Genomic DNA, 16,762 nt, shown 5'->3' with positions numbered 1-16,762 from the left:
CGCCTTATAGTCCGGAAAATACGGTAGGTTTGTAGGTACCCACCGTATGCACTAAATGCAAGGCTGCATCTTGGTTAAGGCCACGTTTTTCCATCCAGATTACGTGTGCAGCTGTACATTTTGATTGGCTCGAGCAATTTCACGGTCAAGGATGTGTGGAGGTTAATTATTCATTAACCGCTGCTAGTCCCTAAAGATCTCTCAGATGCGTTTTGGATCGATCCTTCTTCTACAGTAGCTGGCAAAAAGGTTAACTCCAAACATTTGCAGCATTGGATAGATGAAACGCTGAGTGTACTGTACAGTCATTTGGCATTACCATTGAGCGCCGCTGCATCCAGCCAGCTGCCTGCCCACTGGAGCGGAGGCGGGATGCTCATGAGCGCCGATCGTCGTGAGGGGGCTGTTCCCTCCGCACATCCGAGCTCGCTCATTCCGTCCGGAGCAGCGGCAGGGATGAGAGCTTGGCACCGAGGCGCCAATGCAACGACACGCTCCTCAGGTAAATTCCGTGCAAAGTCCTTTGCATGCATCATTTTGTTATTATTTTGTGCGTGTGCTATTTTCCCGGGAGCCATCGGAGGCTGAGTCGCATCCGCGCGTCACTCAACATTTCCAGCGGTCTCTTCAACTTCAATCCAGCCTCCTCCACACTCTCCTACCCGGCTTCGTCCGCATCTCGTAGCGTCGGAAAAGGGGCCATTCGGTTCAGATTTTGTGTCACTTTTCAGAGTAGACATAACGCGGCGGATGTGCACGAGCGCAGCGTGCACAGATCGGATTTATAACTTGCGCGGTGCGGTGCGTTTGGGATTTGATTATTTATTTATTTATTCTTATTATTTGACGGGGACGCGCTCTTTTTTTTTTTTTTCCTATCAGCTGAAGGTTAAAGATTGCTATGATGGAGCTAGTCACGCTAACGTTAGCTCATCGTTCGGTGGATGAGAGGCCAAACTCCATCCAAATTACGCAATTTCCCCTGTCCTAGCACCCCGATATTATAGACAGCGATAATAATGGAGGTATCTGACGGAATTAATATCATACGGTCCTAATCTAATTTCTGTCTCAGAAATGTAATGCATCCTCAGATATTGCTTAGGAATCTGCAGAAGTTGTACAATTTTGAATTTTTATCCACAGTGGGTGGGCGACATGAGAGTTAAAACAACCGAGCCATCATTTACTGTATGTCGGGTCACGTGCATGCCGAATTTAGCCAAGGACGCCCCCGATTAGTTTAACATTTACATTCTACGTCACGCTTTGACTGCATTTCAACCGGACAGCAATGAAAGTCAAAATAGGGAGTCGTTGAAGGGAGTCGAGCTGGTGCGCGTTTTTTTTTTTTGTTTTTTTTTGGCACGAGTGTGTTTTAGTAGCAACCTGAGAGGTGCCTGTCAGTCCATTTCATAACAAAACAGTCAAAACACGCGGATTCGTGCATGTGCGACAAAATGCATGAAATGGAGCTCGGCTGATGACAAATGGTTGCTTTGCATGTTGTCACTTTGTCTTACCTGCAAGCATGCTGGCCACTGATGACCTTCGCTCATGCAGACTGCTAAGTGAGGCCATCCTTAACTCTTGTCGAAATTAAATTGGTATTAATATTCATCTAAGGGTGATGGACCTGCACTTTGCTCTATAAAGGCAAGTGTGCAAAATGGGATATTGAATTTTAGTCCATGTAAGACTGGATGCAAAGTCTAGTTCAGTTGCATCGTAAACATAATGTCTCCCCTCGACTTGGTCATCCATGGCCTCAAGTATGATTATTTTCAGTAGTGTTGTTTATACAGTATTTATGGTATTGCCCTGGAGCAATATCTGTTAGTTTTTGACCTTTCATAGCTCAGTGAGTACGTATTAAAAGCTAGTTAGTAAATGTCAGCAAATGGTCCAAGACTAGCTAAGAGGGAGAAAGAAACCATAACTATGGTTGCTGGTTTTTCACACATCCCTGATATTGGGTTGGCGTGTGAAGACCCTGCTAGAAGTCCTCAGGGGGTGAAGTACGGTGAGTTTGGGGGATGGGCTGGGTATTAAGAAGGAAGCAGCTCATTAATTCCTTCCAGCATGTGGAAGAAAGGTTTGCTCAGCATGTTTGGAGGGGCCCTTCACAGCTCCAAAATGAGTCAAACTTTTATGAGTGGGCCAAACCCGAGCCAGCGATAAGTGTAGGGTGGGCGAACCTCTTTTTTTTTTTGCAAGGTAGTGTGATATCCCTGAACTTCCCTTTCCCCTTGGATTATTACTTTTCCTTGGTTCATTGACCACGCTGACAGACTATCCCATTTTTACCCCCCTCCCACTTTGTCTGTCTTCAGCATTATTTCAAGGCCAAGTGCACACAGAATATTAGTCTGGCCATTGGCTGGCTAAAACCGTAGCTTTTTTTTTTTTTTTTGAATGTCATCGGATGTTTGCCTAGCTACAGGGATCCCCTCGGAGCTCCTGTATGATGTCACACGTGATGTCAGAGCTGAGGTGACGCAAGCAGGCGGGCAGGACGAGGCTCACGGATGTAGCCGTGCAGAAACATGTGAACGCCGCTGACATCTGCCAGCGTTGCCTCTTAAGAGCGAGACGCCAGAGCTGCGGCGTGAAATGTGAAACGTTTGCTGTGTATATTGTTCCATCCCGATTGGAAGCCGGCCATATGTTCGGGCCATCTGCCTGCTCTCCGCTTCCTTAGCGTCAATTTATTCCAATGTGGCCTCACTATTTGTTTTCACTTGTTTACATCGCAGTTTTCCACAGCCATGCCTTCCCTCATGAGTGTGTGAGAATCCTTTCATCCCACCTGTTATCTGGTTCACATTTAAATTTATGCACAAAGACCCGAATGCAGTGCTGTCTGTCTAAATGACGTGCAATGGAATCTCAAAAATGTGAAAGGTCGATGGAAATCACAAGTGGTGCATAAAAAAAAAAAACACTCGACAGTAATCTGTGCAGTCGCAGATACAGGCAAGCAGTTTCCCTTTTTTTTTCCAAATAATAATTCAAAGTGAAATAAAAAAAATAAAAAAAAACACGTGATGTAGAAACACGGGCATGCGTGTTTGGCGTTATGACTAATGTGATCACTCCCCCGGCAAATTGTTAATGATAACACTCACTTGCACAATAGAAATAAATCTAATGTAGCGTTGTATAATGAATGAATGTTTAAAGAGGCAGGGCAGCAAGGGACAGAAGAGGGAGGGGGGGGGGGTTCATACCGCATTGTCGTGGTATCATACATGGCCTCAAGGAATAAACCCGATAAATGATTAAACATTTAATTGCTTGTCAAGAATTTAGTTTATTGTTCATGAATCACGACCTTGAAGCAAAACGGAGTGTGCGATAAGGAATAAGCAAGTTGTTTATTAAATAATGCTTAAGTTGAAATCAATTTTACTATTCAATCTTCCAGTATTTTTTTGCATCCACCTTATCTAGAGTCGGAAGAGTCGCAAGAGTCGGAATCTTATTAGGAAAATGTCATAGCATGCTAACCCTTTGATCAGTCCGCTTCTGGCTGCTAAACATGCCCATGTCATCTCCAGCAACCCGCCGGACCTTGACAGACGCTAATTAGGACACGGCATGGATTGGGAATAGCTAAGTGCAGGTGAAGCCTACTGTGTGTTTGTGGATTAGCGTGCCTAATGACCTTGCCTTTATCTTTTCTCATTTTAAAATGCTGGCTGCAGTACAAATGCCCAGCCCAACCCAAACATCCTTTTAAATGTGGGTGCATTGGGCTGAAAATCTCATGATGAGCTCAGTAATGGAAAATCACTTCATTGATATGTTAGAAGTTGTTGCACAGCTCTGCGCCGGGTTTTTGTCATCCATTAAGTCCGGGGGACAGTTATTTGGCTAGACCAAGTACAAAAAAGAATCAAGGGCCAGACTGTAATGTTGTACCCTGTGATGTATTGGTGGAATTAAAATAGTCTACCCCTCCTGATTTTTAAATTTGCTGCCAGCCGGTTAAAATAAGTTGTGAACCGAATTCGGCAACAAAGGGGGGAATATTTTAGCCGCCCACGCATGAGCAAAACTGTCGCCAAGGGAGACGATTAAAAAAAAAAATTCAAATATATGTCTTTTGGCTAACCTTTCTACATGAGCTAATTCTCAAGGCAACCAAGGCCGACATGCACGTTGGGTGTTATTGTTGGGTTAGCGTGCAGCTTAAGTGAAGTTAAACAAGACTTAAAAGTCAACTTGGGTGTTTGTCAAACAAGCTTGTGTTAAAAACAAGTCTCTGACGTGTTTTCACTGGACAAACAGAAGCCTGATTGGAAACATTCAGGACCTTCAATGAACACCATGTTGTCACCTGGATAAACAATCTGTAGCTGTTTGTTGAATGCGATGGGCTGTCGTTCCAAAAGATGGGTCAGCGTACGAACAGTCCAAACAGATGCGGAACCGGAGAGCAGCCAAGTACACACCCAGCTCGGGAGTCTTTTTAGATCCAAGGAGACTGGGAACAATGTGGAGAGGTGCGGCTCTTGTGGAATATTTTTAGGTGATTGTCTTTGTTTTGGTGTTTTAGACTCGTTTGGATGCTTTGAGGTCTTTTATGCCGTTTGATCGCGTAAATCATTTTCACTCAATTTGTTTTGAACACAGACGTTTTTTTTGCCATGTTTGAAGACAACTCAGTACCCATTTTGCGATCTATTATTTTTTTTTATATGACTCCATCCAGTACTGTGTTGCTCTCCCTCATCTTAGTTCGGCCGTACGGTAAATGAGGTGACACCAAACTGTCAACCTGCAAGCCGTCATGCTCCCGCAGCCCAGTCATGTGTGCCCAGCCAAAAATATTTCTGATTGTTTTTTTTTTTGTGGGAGCGAGGCCTTGATATTTGTTCTTACGACCTCATACCCGTATTTTCAATTGCGTCGCCAGTAAAAATGTTGTGGCTGATGAGACGAGAACACGTGGGGGTGGTGCGAGGGTCGTCTGTGGGGAAATGCCAGCCCTCATGTGGTTCTGTTTATTTTTAGCTCGCTTAGCAGTGTATGTTATCCATATCAACTATTTCATCCCCCCCCCCTTCCTGAGTGAGCGCTTTCAACTAAAACACAGCACTTTTTCTTTTTTCCACTTGCCATATCCAAGCAACCACAATGCCATCCATTTTCCACACAAGAGGGTATTGTCACGGAACACAATGTTTTTTTGTGTAGCGGGGGGGGATGAACGTCGAGCATTGTTGCGTAGCGTTCCTTCAATCCAAGGTTTTACTTGATATAAAATGAGTAATTCCATTGCATAACAGCATTAGCAGTATTTAAATTCAGCTTGTCATGGGAAAGGAAGAGTTAGGGCGGGGGACTAGTTTGCAAGCAGATCATTTTACAGGAGGAAATCCTCACTTTAACCGATGATGGAGATAATCCTCGTTTATTGGTGTCATCAAGATAAATTGCCTCAGATTAGGGATTAAGTTAGGATCAGACATCATATGGATCTTCACTTAAAACAGGTTTATATGTAAATGGATTTTATCACAAGGTAAGGTGGATTATCATATTAAATATGGCCCCTTGACCTAATTTAATTATACTGATACGATTCTTTTTATTCCTGACTTAATCACAAAAAGGAACCAAAATAGCTTTATTCATCTGAGCATCCATATTTCTGTTAAAATAAAATTCAGTGTATTTACAACCTCAAGCCAAATTCTCGTAAACAGCCTTAAATGGAGCTTGACACGCTTCTAATGAGTTTATTTGCGAATTAAATATGCTCTTAGTAGTTTTTTCAGTCTTAACATTGAAAACGAAGGACGCAGTCTGAGCGAGCGTTACATTTAAGTCATGTTGAGATTCAGAAACACATATTATCAAAAATGAAACACACAGCCCATCAAGGACATTTTTTTTCTTATTTGTTACACAGCATTTTGACAGTTTTGTAGTCTGTGAGTGATAATCAGGCCAAAGCAATAAACCAAATCAAATGATGTCATTGTTTTGACATTGTTCACTTCAGAAACTTCCAGCTCGTCTTCTCCTTGAGGAGATTACGCAAATGGAAGGGAGTGAAATTTAACTTAACTGGGTAAGAGGCAAGAGTCAATCCACCAAAGCTAACAGGTTTAAGGTTTTAAATGGGGAAAAAAAATATTAATCGTATTAAGGGGCCGTACATACAAAGAGCGGCATTTCACGCTCTTGGATCCTGTTAATCATCTCGTTGTAGGCTCTTCTAAGGTTCAGGTACACGGAGAGAAGAAGGATCAAGGACATATAGTGGGGAGAGTGAGTCAAGGCCCTTTTTTATTATAAATCTTGTTTTTTTCCATCCCTGAGTCGCAAAACAAATGAATACATTTTGGTGCATGTGTCCTGTTGACAAGGCACCAAGTATGACTTCATCGAGGGCAAGACATCATTAACAGATGCACCATGGCTATCGTCAGTCGGATCTTGAATTTTTTAATACCGCACAAAAAAAAATCTATATTTGCATGCTATGATGGGATTGCTGTGAAGTTTGTCTTCAGTTAATTTTTTTCTTCCACGTTTTAGTTTAGTGACTGCATTTCTCGGCACTTGTAGTTTCTTGGGGAATTCCAGTTTTTTTAGCTTTGAAATCGGCTTTTTTATCCTCCCAGATGAAGGAAATGCTTTTGAGATGCAAAAGAAAAACCCCAAGAGTGTGGATGAGGATGTGGAGCAGAAATGAATACGATCGCTCGCTTGTCCTTGTGATATACAGAAGCATCAGTTTCATCTATGACTTTTCGCATCCTGCAGTTTGCTGACGATGGTGTTTTTATTTTTTATTTACTTCTTCATCCACCAGAATTTTGCATGTAGACAGTTTCGGTGCTTGACGTGAACCAAGTAATGAACATTCACTTCTCGTGCTGTGTTATGTTAGAAGGGTCCTTGTAAATCAGATTTATTTATTTATTTTTAATTAATTTTATTAAATTTTATGGTTTTTGGTTGTCTTTTTACATCATCTCCTCCTTTCTTCTCTACTCAGTGATGGCCTCGGCTGCGCAGTTGTGCCGGTGATCCTGCCGCTGCACACGGGGAAGAAGCGGCGACGCCTTGACAACCGACCTACCTTTCTCGCCCCCCCAAAAAAGCGGAAAAAACACAAAGAAGGGGGGAAAAGAGGAAACACACCAGCATAATCAAATGCGAACATGTACAGCGTGGAGGACCTCCTCATTTCTCATGGATATAAGCTCCCCAAGCATACCTCCGCCTCCACCACCCCGACCCCAACCCCCTCATCCCGCCAGACGCCCTCGTCTTCTTCACCTCCATCTTACAATAAACACAATGCGGGTTCCGGGAGCAGGCCCAGTAGCAGGACACTCAACGGCTACGAACGAGGCTTGAGAGTGACGTATGCAAACAATTGTGGAAGCAGGACTCCTCAAGGGTACCTGGCCGCGACTGGAACTAGCTGCCCCAACAACAACGTCGAACCCAGGGAGAGGAGCCAATCCAGGCAGGAGGTTGAAATCCAGGGCCAAGTTGAAACGCCTTCCTTTGGAGAGTCGCTGACGTCAGACAGCGGGTATGATAAATTCTGGCTTGTCACATGGGTGCTGTAATTTGCTGACCAATGGAACCACGTAATTATTGTTGTCCCCTACCGAATAATGACAGAGCAGGAGTAGATTTTTTTTTGCCGAGCTCTCTTCAAAACGGCCAAATGTCAAACTCCAGAATCCCGCCTAATTCAAGATTACACTTCATCAATAATACAACGTCTATATTGGGTTAAATGCATAATGTATATGAGAATGAGTTATATTTAGCTGAGTTTGGTGTTACGCAATTTTGAAGTCCTCTTGGGTAGGCAATTGAATTTTATTTTTTGAACAGAGCTGTTTCGTTTGCCTATTCGCACTAGCTTGTTTAATAACTGAGACAAAGAAAAAACGGGCATCCCTATGTCCAAACAATCAGTTCGATTTGTTAATGTTATTTCTTTCCTCAGACATTTTTCAAATCCTGTTTTGCCTCCAGCCAGTAAAATAACCACGGCCGTTTTGATTTTTTGGTTTTGCTTTACTCGCCAGCTTTCCCACAGCACACGACTGCCCAGAGGTCATTATAGATTCCAATGTTGAGGGCGGTCAAGGCTTCAGCCTTGATGGGGTGCACATACATGCATCTTGTTAGTGCTGCCGGTCAGTCAGTCATTTTGAAGGCAGCACAAATCAGATGTTGTCACAATCGCTTTGAAATGTTTTTGTATGGCGGTTCATGAAAAAAGCCATGGAGATCTGTCACCATCTAGTGGAAGTGGAATTTGTATTAACCATTTCTTTTCACCTCTTAGGTTTTGTGATGGCAGCAGAGGTCAACAGATGCAGTCCAAGGATGTGTCCTTCTGGAGAAGGAGAGGCCAGGACTTTACTGTGCTTCTGGACTATGCGGACCACAGAGGGGAACATAACAGACCAGAGGGAAGTCAGCAAGCAAGAGGTCAAGAGCCGCCCGCGGAGGAACGTCAGAGAGTAGCCCAGGAGCGGCAACGCTGGGCGGCCCAGGTACAGGCTCGTGCTAAAGAAAGAGAGGCGGCTCTCAAACAGTGGAGGGTGGCCTCTGAGAGGAAGTGCCAGAGCCTGGGGACAGATGAGTGGCGTCCAGCTGTCAGTTTTAGTCGCCAGATGTCGCAGAGTGAGGGCGAACGTTGGGCACAGGAGCAGCAGCGGCTCCACGCCAGGACACCAGAGGGAATGGTAGTCCACCCCAGGACCAAAGCCAAATCCCAGTCCATGCCCAGGATGCTGCGACCTGAGAGCCTGCAATATGTGGACATGTCCTCGTGCGGTCAGGACTTGTACAGACGGGTTAACGGCCATCCGCTGTCACAACATGACCTTTACCGGGCGCCACGCTGGCCGGAGAACGGCAGGCCGGCAAGTGCCAACCAGTTATCGTTAACGCCAAAACCCCGATTCACTCGACCCCCTAGACCTCCCTCTTACGAAATGCACCAGCAGATCAGGGGAAGCTGTGAGTTGCTGTCTGGGAGAGACTCGGTTATTTCCCATAGCAGGGACAGGACTCCTCTTCCCATCATACGGACAGGTGATGCTCCACTAGACTATTTTGCACAGGATTCTGGACCTCCAGGATACATCCCACCCCCATCGTACAAAAGAGCTCCTGTGATTATAGGAGGGCGTCGGGGATATGGTGAGATTGCAGTTGATTACAGGTAAGGGCTGATTATCTTTTTTTTTTTTTTTTTATTATTATTATTTTTTATATATACCGTATTTTCCGGACTATAAGGCGCACCTAAAAACCTAATTATGAATTCAATTAGCTCGTAAACCCTGCATTTGATTTATTTTACAGTTTGTTACATAATCCTTGAAATCATATGTCAAATATTTCTGTTCCTCCCACGTAGCAATTTTTTTTCTTTAATTTTAGGTACAGAGGTGACGTATACCAGCAGATCCACGTGGCTCCAGATGGATCCCATTGGATCACTCGACATCCAGCGGGTTCTTGGTCCGAGTCATCCCGAGAGAAGTGCATTGCAGGCCACAAGCAGCTCCATCCTGTATGTACTTCGCAAGAGCATCCAGGTGGAGGAGTGCAATATATCTCCTTCGACGATCCCCGCATACGACACATTTCTTCAGCTCTCGGCGGTAATTCTCTGACGGACGCCGACAAGATACGTCACATCCGCAACGAACTACCCAGCACCACCACCACGTCGGAGCCCGCATCCGGCAAAAGTGCCTTTTTGCCCCCGTCGGCGGGGCCTTTTATCGCTGCCAAACTGGCCAGCGATGCTAATCAGACGTCTTCATGTGACTTTGACAATGACAATAAGAGGTGGCACAGCAATTTGCACAAAGCGACTGTCGATAACTTCTCAGCAACTGACCAAAATTGTAACACATATTCCAAAAACCAACGTCCTCCTCCATCGCCATCTTCCGCCTTTCAGGCCCCAATAAGAAGAGCAGCATCTCGCCAGGGGTCCAGTTTAGATCAGGTCTTCGCAGAAACCATCACACAAGTCAAGAAAATTGTCCCAGAATCAGGGTTGGAGAATAACAGAAATACAAAGAGAAGAGTTAGTGAGACCATCTTCTGCCTTGTGTCTGTTCCCCTTCACACACCAACTAACCTTAACAAAGACGCATCAGCAGATCAAAACAACAACGACACAGCACGAAGTCTGACCATGACCAATACAGAAACCTTCGCTGTTGGCCTCAAGGAGACCCATAGCCTGCGGAGCAAGTCCGTCAACGAGATGCCCATCAAAGTCCACTACTCACATTTTCACACCACCAGCACTTCCTCGCTGAGGAATTACAAGAGGGCTCCTTTAAGGAAGGAGATCATAGACGCCTGGGCACTTCAAGCCAATGACGACAAGCAGATGTGCTATACCGGCTCCTGGCCAGGAAATCAATACCGTAACCAGGAAACCCAGACTGGTTCACCCTTGACAGTGGTGAAAAGTCCAGAACCCCAAAGCCCACCTGGAGGACAAGAACCTGTTCATTCTGCCTCGGACACGACGACTGACAGCGGTGTAGGAACAGATAACGGTTCCTCTTACGGCTATCCCATGGCTGGGCAGAAAAATCTCCATCCCTCCAGCAACAGCGCCTTCTCCCGACTCAGCGGCAGCCCAACATCGCAACCTTCTGAGCAACACATCTTCTCTCCATCCAAACCGGAAGATTCAGGAGACCAGAAGCCATCGTCTCCAAAGAAGAGCAGTCCTCCCGAGTGTGCTGAACAAGTGGCCTTTGGTCAGTTTCTCCTAAAGCCGGTCAACAGACGGCCATTCGATGCCATCGGTGAGCTGGAGACCATCAATAAGGAGATGGAAGACACAATCAGCAAGAGGCGGCATCTCGGTCGCTCGGTCGACGATTTAGACGGGATGAACAAAAGGAATGGCCGCTATCATTCGGGAAAGCATTTTGGAGCAGGTAGAGAAAAACCTGTTCTCAAAATAAGATCCAAATCCTTTCCTTCTGCGAATGATTTGGAATCCGTGGCCGCACGACAGGATTTCTCCAGACCGCAGACGGACGTACCTGATAAGTTACAATCCTCACCGCCTCAACAAAGTCATTCAAAGCAACTTTACAGGCAGGATATTCCCGTGGCGCAGGAGTCATTGCTAAGGGATGTCGGGCTGACCGTCTACACCGAGACCCCCGGTGGTCACGGCGAGACCACGCAGCGCTCACTCTTGCTTTCAAACCAACTCCACCGCGACGACCAGCTTTCGAGCGAGAGCGGAACACATCCAGAGCTTCCAGAAAAAGCGGATTCAGACAAAATGCCACAAAGCAGGACTGAGCTTAATTTGAGCAGGAATGAAATTTGCAAATTGAGTTCCTTTGTTTTCGAGGAAAACGGGAATGACTGTGAGTCAACCATAGCAGACATGCACCTTGAGAACTTGCTTACTCAAGAGAAAGCCAATTCGTTACCCGCCGAGGACCTTAGTAGTCTGTACGAAGTCAAATCTGCAAAGGGAATACCGGAAAACGAATCAATGGAGGAGAGAGCTGCCAGAATTTTGGGTATTACCGTTCCAATGGAAACCTTGGGAAAGTCAGAGAGGAGTGATGACGTAGAAACTCCTGGAGATGATCATCTCGAAGGTGATGAGAATGTGATCGAAGAGCCCGAGCAAGTTGAACAGGGACCGCTGATTTTACCGGGAACCGAGACGGGAGAGGTCAAAGTGTCAAAGTTAGGGGAAGACCAAATTGACGACAGCAGACAAAAGCACAATCACAATGAGGATAACATCACTCAGTCAACGGTGGTGCTGGACCTGCCCGAATACCCGCCAGGTCATCTTTCACTGTCCCTCCCCATCACTCCCGATAGGGTGAGGAAAGGAGAAAATAAAGGCACCATCACACCACAACCTTCGAAAAAATTCATCGAAGCCCTGCAAGATAAGCTAAACTCTTCTGCCAATGCATCTGGCGGCGGCAGGTCAACCACGGACCGAATAGCCCGACTCAAAGAACTCCACTCGGTGTCTCGGATCAGACGCCTCAGCCTGAAAGCTTCTGATTCCAGTAGGGATTGTAATTCTGATGCTAGGGAGGAAAACTCAGTTCAGGAAGATCCAAAGCTTGAAGATGAGGAGAAACGGAAAGGTGATGAAGGTGTGAAGGCACAGAACGGAAGGAGGGACGAGGCCGATGTGGATTCTCCGGTCGAGCCTGAAACTCTCCAAGATTGTCAACCCGGTGAAGACAATGAAGATATATGCAAAGGAGGTGAAAAATCACAGGAGGTAGAACAGACTGATGAAGATTTTGCACTAAAAGCAATAAACGAAGGAGTAAGAGAAGCAAAACCAGAAGAGCCTGAAGGAAACGCAGAGCCTGACAACGCAGACAAACACGAAGCAGCAGAAGTTAGCAAAAGCCAAACGACAAACGACGTGAAGGTAGACATGTTGCCCAAAGCAAAGCGTCGGATGAAGCTCCAGAAGCCTCCACTGCTTCCTAAACCTCGAAGTGTTCCCAAAAGAGAAATAACACTACCGCTCAGCTTCAACCCTGGGACTCCCACAAATCTGGAGGATGAGGAGATGCTAAATGTCTCAGGTGGGTCCAAGTGTTGTTGACACATTTACTGGCACAATTATGATTAATGCTGGTTTATTTTCATTTTATTTGTATTTATTTCTATTTATTTTTTATTTATTTAATTTTATTTAATTATATATTTTTATTCCACAGACTCCTACGATCCCAGTCGAGTGGAGCGAGTGTAACCCACGACTGCGTCGACCACTGTGGAAACGTTTCCTGCTTAACCTTTTTTGCCAAGAAAAAAAAAAAAAAAAGTTCCCGCGGCTTAGTCAGATCGTTACATATCAAACCTCAGCGATCGGACTTTCCTGGTGCTGCGGGAATATTTTAACAGCCAAAAAAAAAAAAAAAAAGGTGGTGCCAATTCTCCGAGTCCTTCCAGCCACCCCCTTCAAATATTTCTCTGCTACACCAAGAAAACTGCCTTCCTTTGAAATATTCTTTTTTTTTTTTTTTTTGCTTTTGTTCCAGTGCACGTCATTATTTCCCGCCGCACTCTGCCTTCTGGCTCGGTGTTGAATTATGAATGTAAAAGCGCTTCTGCTCTTCAAAAGAAATGTAACAGGTCAATTGAAAACAAAAAGGCAACAGTATTGCATTACAATCAGTATTAATCCTCACCAAATGTAAATATAAGAAAGAAGTATCAAAATTTTATCTAGATTATAAAAATGGATTTAACAAATGTATATTTTCTTATCTATGTTCAGATTTCTTTCTAAATATTTGAGTGTTACACTAATAATGGAAGCCTCTATTCTTTATTCTTCTACGTGTATGATAGCGAATGTACTCAGAGTCTGGGTTGCAATGAGAAACACTGTGGTCTTTAAAAAATAAAAATAAAAAATAGTTTCACTTCAGAGCAATATAGTAACGTACTGTATGTTTCGGCCTCGGTTTCCAAGTAGTACGATTCAACGAGCTGATTTCATTTAAATGTCCACGTCAAAGTGTGCAGCTTATTTGTGTCGTGTACCAATAATCTTTTGTTTTCACTTTTAGCATCAGTCACATATTATAAATCAAAAATTCGAGTGCTACTTTCCCAATTACCATCAAATTTCGTGGGCAGTTTTGCCATTGGAAGTCAAGCTGTGATTTCAGAAGTGCTTCTCTGCAGGAAATAATAAATATACCGCTATGTTGAATGAAAGGTATGCCTTGTTCACACTCTTGGTTAACTTGTGTGTAAAATCAATTCTTTTAACTCGAGTGAATATGGTGAACGTGTCGGTGATGATGTACAGAACATTGTAAACGTCTTCAATTATTGTATGTTGACATATCAGTTCTTATTTAACAGGTTTCGAGCAGAGCTGACTTTGCTTTTTGGGATAGCAATATAAGACATTTGGGAATATACCAAAACCAAACTTTATGCTATGCATTGGACATCGACATTTAATAGGTTTAATACCAAAATTTAAAGCTGCAACTACTGGTTTCCTTGTTTTCTCCCCAGTAGAATCATTTTGATTTTACAAGTGTGGAATTTTAGAAGTCCATTATTTTGTTTTAGTCTCGTCATCCTCGTTAGTCTTTTGTACTGCAAATTAGTTGTAACTGATTGGTGCACATCTTGCTTTGATATTTTCTATTTTCATACAGACAAGATATGTATAGCATCTTTTTTTAAATGTGCGCCATCTCTAGTTTTAGTGTGCGTGCGCGTGCGTGTGTGTGCGTGTGCATGAAATTACAGAGAAGTGTATTTGCATATCCAGTACATGCATTTGGTACTATGGTCTATAGTCAACCCAATAAACAACTGTTATATTTCAAATAATGTATATTTTATTTTCAAAAAGGTATTCTACATATTTAAAGCAGAACGTGTTATTTTTAGATTGTGAAAAGGGAACTAATTATAAAAGGCACAATGTTTGTCTACAATAAAATAGATCATTTAGAATGATCGTAATTAGAGACAAGTGTGTGCTATTGTACAGTATTACAGAATATTCATAAATAAAAGTCTTTGCATGAAAAACAGCTTGTGTTTCTCCTCTGCGTTGATTCCACGAAAGAAGGCTGAAGTGATATTATCATCCAGAAGATGGCGCCATAGTACTTTGTAATATCTTAATATGGTTGCAGAGCAAAAACAAAACGTGATACTAAATTAAATTTATTTTTTTGTCTCCCTCTTGTGGTAATGTCTTTAAAAATGTAATAACCCACATATAATAAACTTTATGATTCTGAGTAGGCAACTCAGGTCGAGTCAGGTCTGCAGAAGCTGGATAACAATCCTGATCATTTGAACCAGGTGTGTTGCAACAGAAAATATGGAGGACAGCAGCCCTCAAGAACCAGACTTGCCTCTCCATGCTCACTAGAATTAATAAATGAGCATTTTCGCCCTACGCTGACCCTTGACCTCATAACAACATGGTGCCTTTTGCTTCTTGTCACACAGGGTGTGCTCACATGACACAGGGGACCGAAAGCATATTGAGCACATGTCGTGTTGAAGGCAACCCCGCTGCTGACAATGCAGGCGTCCTCCTCCCAAGTTCCTCTTGTGTTCCCTGCATGAGGGCCACACAAACCATCACTCCTACAAGGCCACCACCCGAGCATGACTTCAAAGGTTAGTGTTGGAGCTGGTGTCTAGCTGTGCCGGTGGGTCAACTCAAATGTCCTTCTGTCGTTTTTTTTCTTTAATCCTCTATTCCCCAAGCATTGTTAAACTTCAAGTTGGTGAAATTGACTCCAAAATCAAATGTGGCCTATAATAAGTTAAATGGAAAACCTGAATCCATTCTGCATAAAACTCACTTTGACCTTTCAGCTCCTAGATCTGCATATAGATAAGATTCATTTTAATGTTTGATTTTATTCAAGGATATTCTTAAAAAAAGGAAAATGTGCCTGCTCTTGTGTGGAGTTTAAAAAAAAAAAAATGGGGCACTGAATGCTACCTTGTTAATTCTGATTAAAGACACTAAGAGTGTAAATGGTTGTTAATGGCTTGTGATTGGTCGCCTAGTGTTGCAACCCAGCTCTTCCTTTAAATCTTTGAATCTCATTTTCCTCATGTTGACTTTTCTTGACTGTCTGTGTGATTCTAATCATCGCTCCTGTCTGTCCAGCATGTTTGCTCGGTGCCGACCTAAGCGCCGCCGCCGTTAACGCTCACCTTTACTAGACACACAAGGTTGTTTGCAATTTGTGTGGGAGAGGACAGGGCCGAGCAAACAGAGTCTTCTTCCACTGTCATTCTTGTTTACTCACAATTGTTCTCAGCTTCTGTGTGACGATGAGAAGAAACAAGTGATAAATGTGTGTGGTGACAATGACAAGAGTTTGGGCTAAGGTGGCGCCAATAAGTTTGTGCGTCCTGAGGCACAAGCTCCGCCTTCTAGATTTTTAACTCAAAATGCAAACATTTAAAACAAATTTTTGACATTTTTCTGCAAACTACCAAATTATCTCAGTTTTTCACTTTGTTGGATATTTTTAAAAAATCATCTTGGTCCAATATATCACAAAAAACATTCGAACAAGGGTGTGTAGACTTTTGAGACTTTAGATTCCAAAGCCTTGAATGATTTAAATGAAACTTTTTCTACCCATTTCCTATGCAACATCTGATATGTTTTTTTTTTTTTTTTTGGTACTTCCAGAAAAATGAATAGTGGCTCTGTCATGTCATGCAGTGTGAGCTTCTGGGTTGTCTCCTTCCTGTTGCCTGCCTTATCTCGCCCAAAGAGTCTGGCCTACTTTGGTGTCGGGGTTCTGCTCGCTCCCCCTCTGCGGAGAGACAGATAGACACACAGATAGAGTAGGGAGGGGAGGGGGGGGGGGCTTTAAGTTAGGCGCCTCACACTTTATTCAAAGAGTTAAGCAAAGACAGGAAGCTCCTCGGAGTTCCTTCCTTCCCCAGACGGAGGCACACAGGAAACATTTTGCATGAAGGTTGTTGGTTTTTCAATAGCGGCGAGTCTTTGCGGGCCTTTCGCGAGTGGGATTGGTTACTTGAGGCCTCGCCATGAGGTCCTCATTTCTTCCCGGTGGCCATTACTGTGACAGATTGTTTACAATTACAGACAGATTAGGTTTACTTTAGGAGCAATGTTGTTCTTGCAGTTGAGAAATATAAACAACACCATACTGTTATAGATTAATGCTGTCTACTGAGGGTGCAG

At 43.7% G+C, this 16,762-nt stretch overlaps 1 protein-coding gene across 1 annotated transcript; it reads left to right on the top strand.

Moving 5' to 3' along the window:
• The first annotated feature begins 287 nt into the window (after positions 1 to 287).
• On the top strand, positions 288 to 14,601 carry jcada (junctional cadherin 5 associated a). Its single transcript, XM_049748738.2, has 5 exons — positions 288 to 502; positions 7,016 to 7,561; positions 8,333 to 9,217; positions 9,439 to 12,620; positions 12,756 to 14,601. Exons 2-5 carry the CDS (start codon positions 7,182 to 7,184, stop codon positions 12,788 to 12,790), a joined length of 4,482 nt encoding a protein of 1,493 aa, XP_049604695.1. The 5' UTR covers positions 288 to 502; positions 7,016 to 7,181; the 3' UTR covers positions 12,791 to 14,601.
• The last annotated feature ends 2,161 nt before the right edge of the window (positions 14,602 to 16,762 follow it).

Source organism: Syngnathus scovelli, chromosome 18, assembly GCF_024217435.2.
Source record: "Syngnathus scovelli strain Florida chromosome 18, RoL_Ssco_1.2, whole genome shotgun sequence".
Classification (NCBI taxonomy): domain Eukaryota; kingdom Metazoa; phylum Chordata; class Actinopteri; order Syngnathiformes; family Syngnathidae; genus Syngnathus; species Syngnathus scovelli.
Note: the sequence above shows the minus strand (reverse complement) of the source record. Positions and strands in the feature narration are given on the sequence as shown.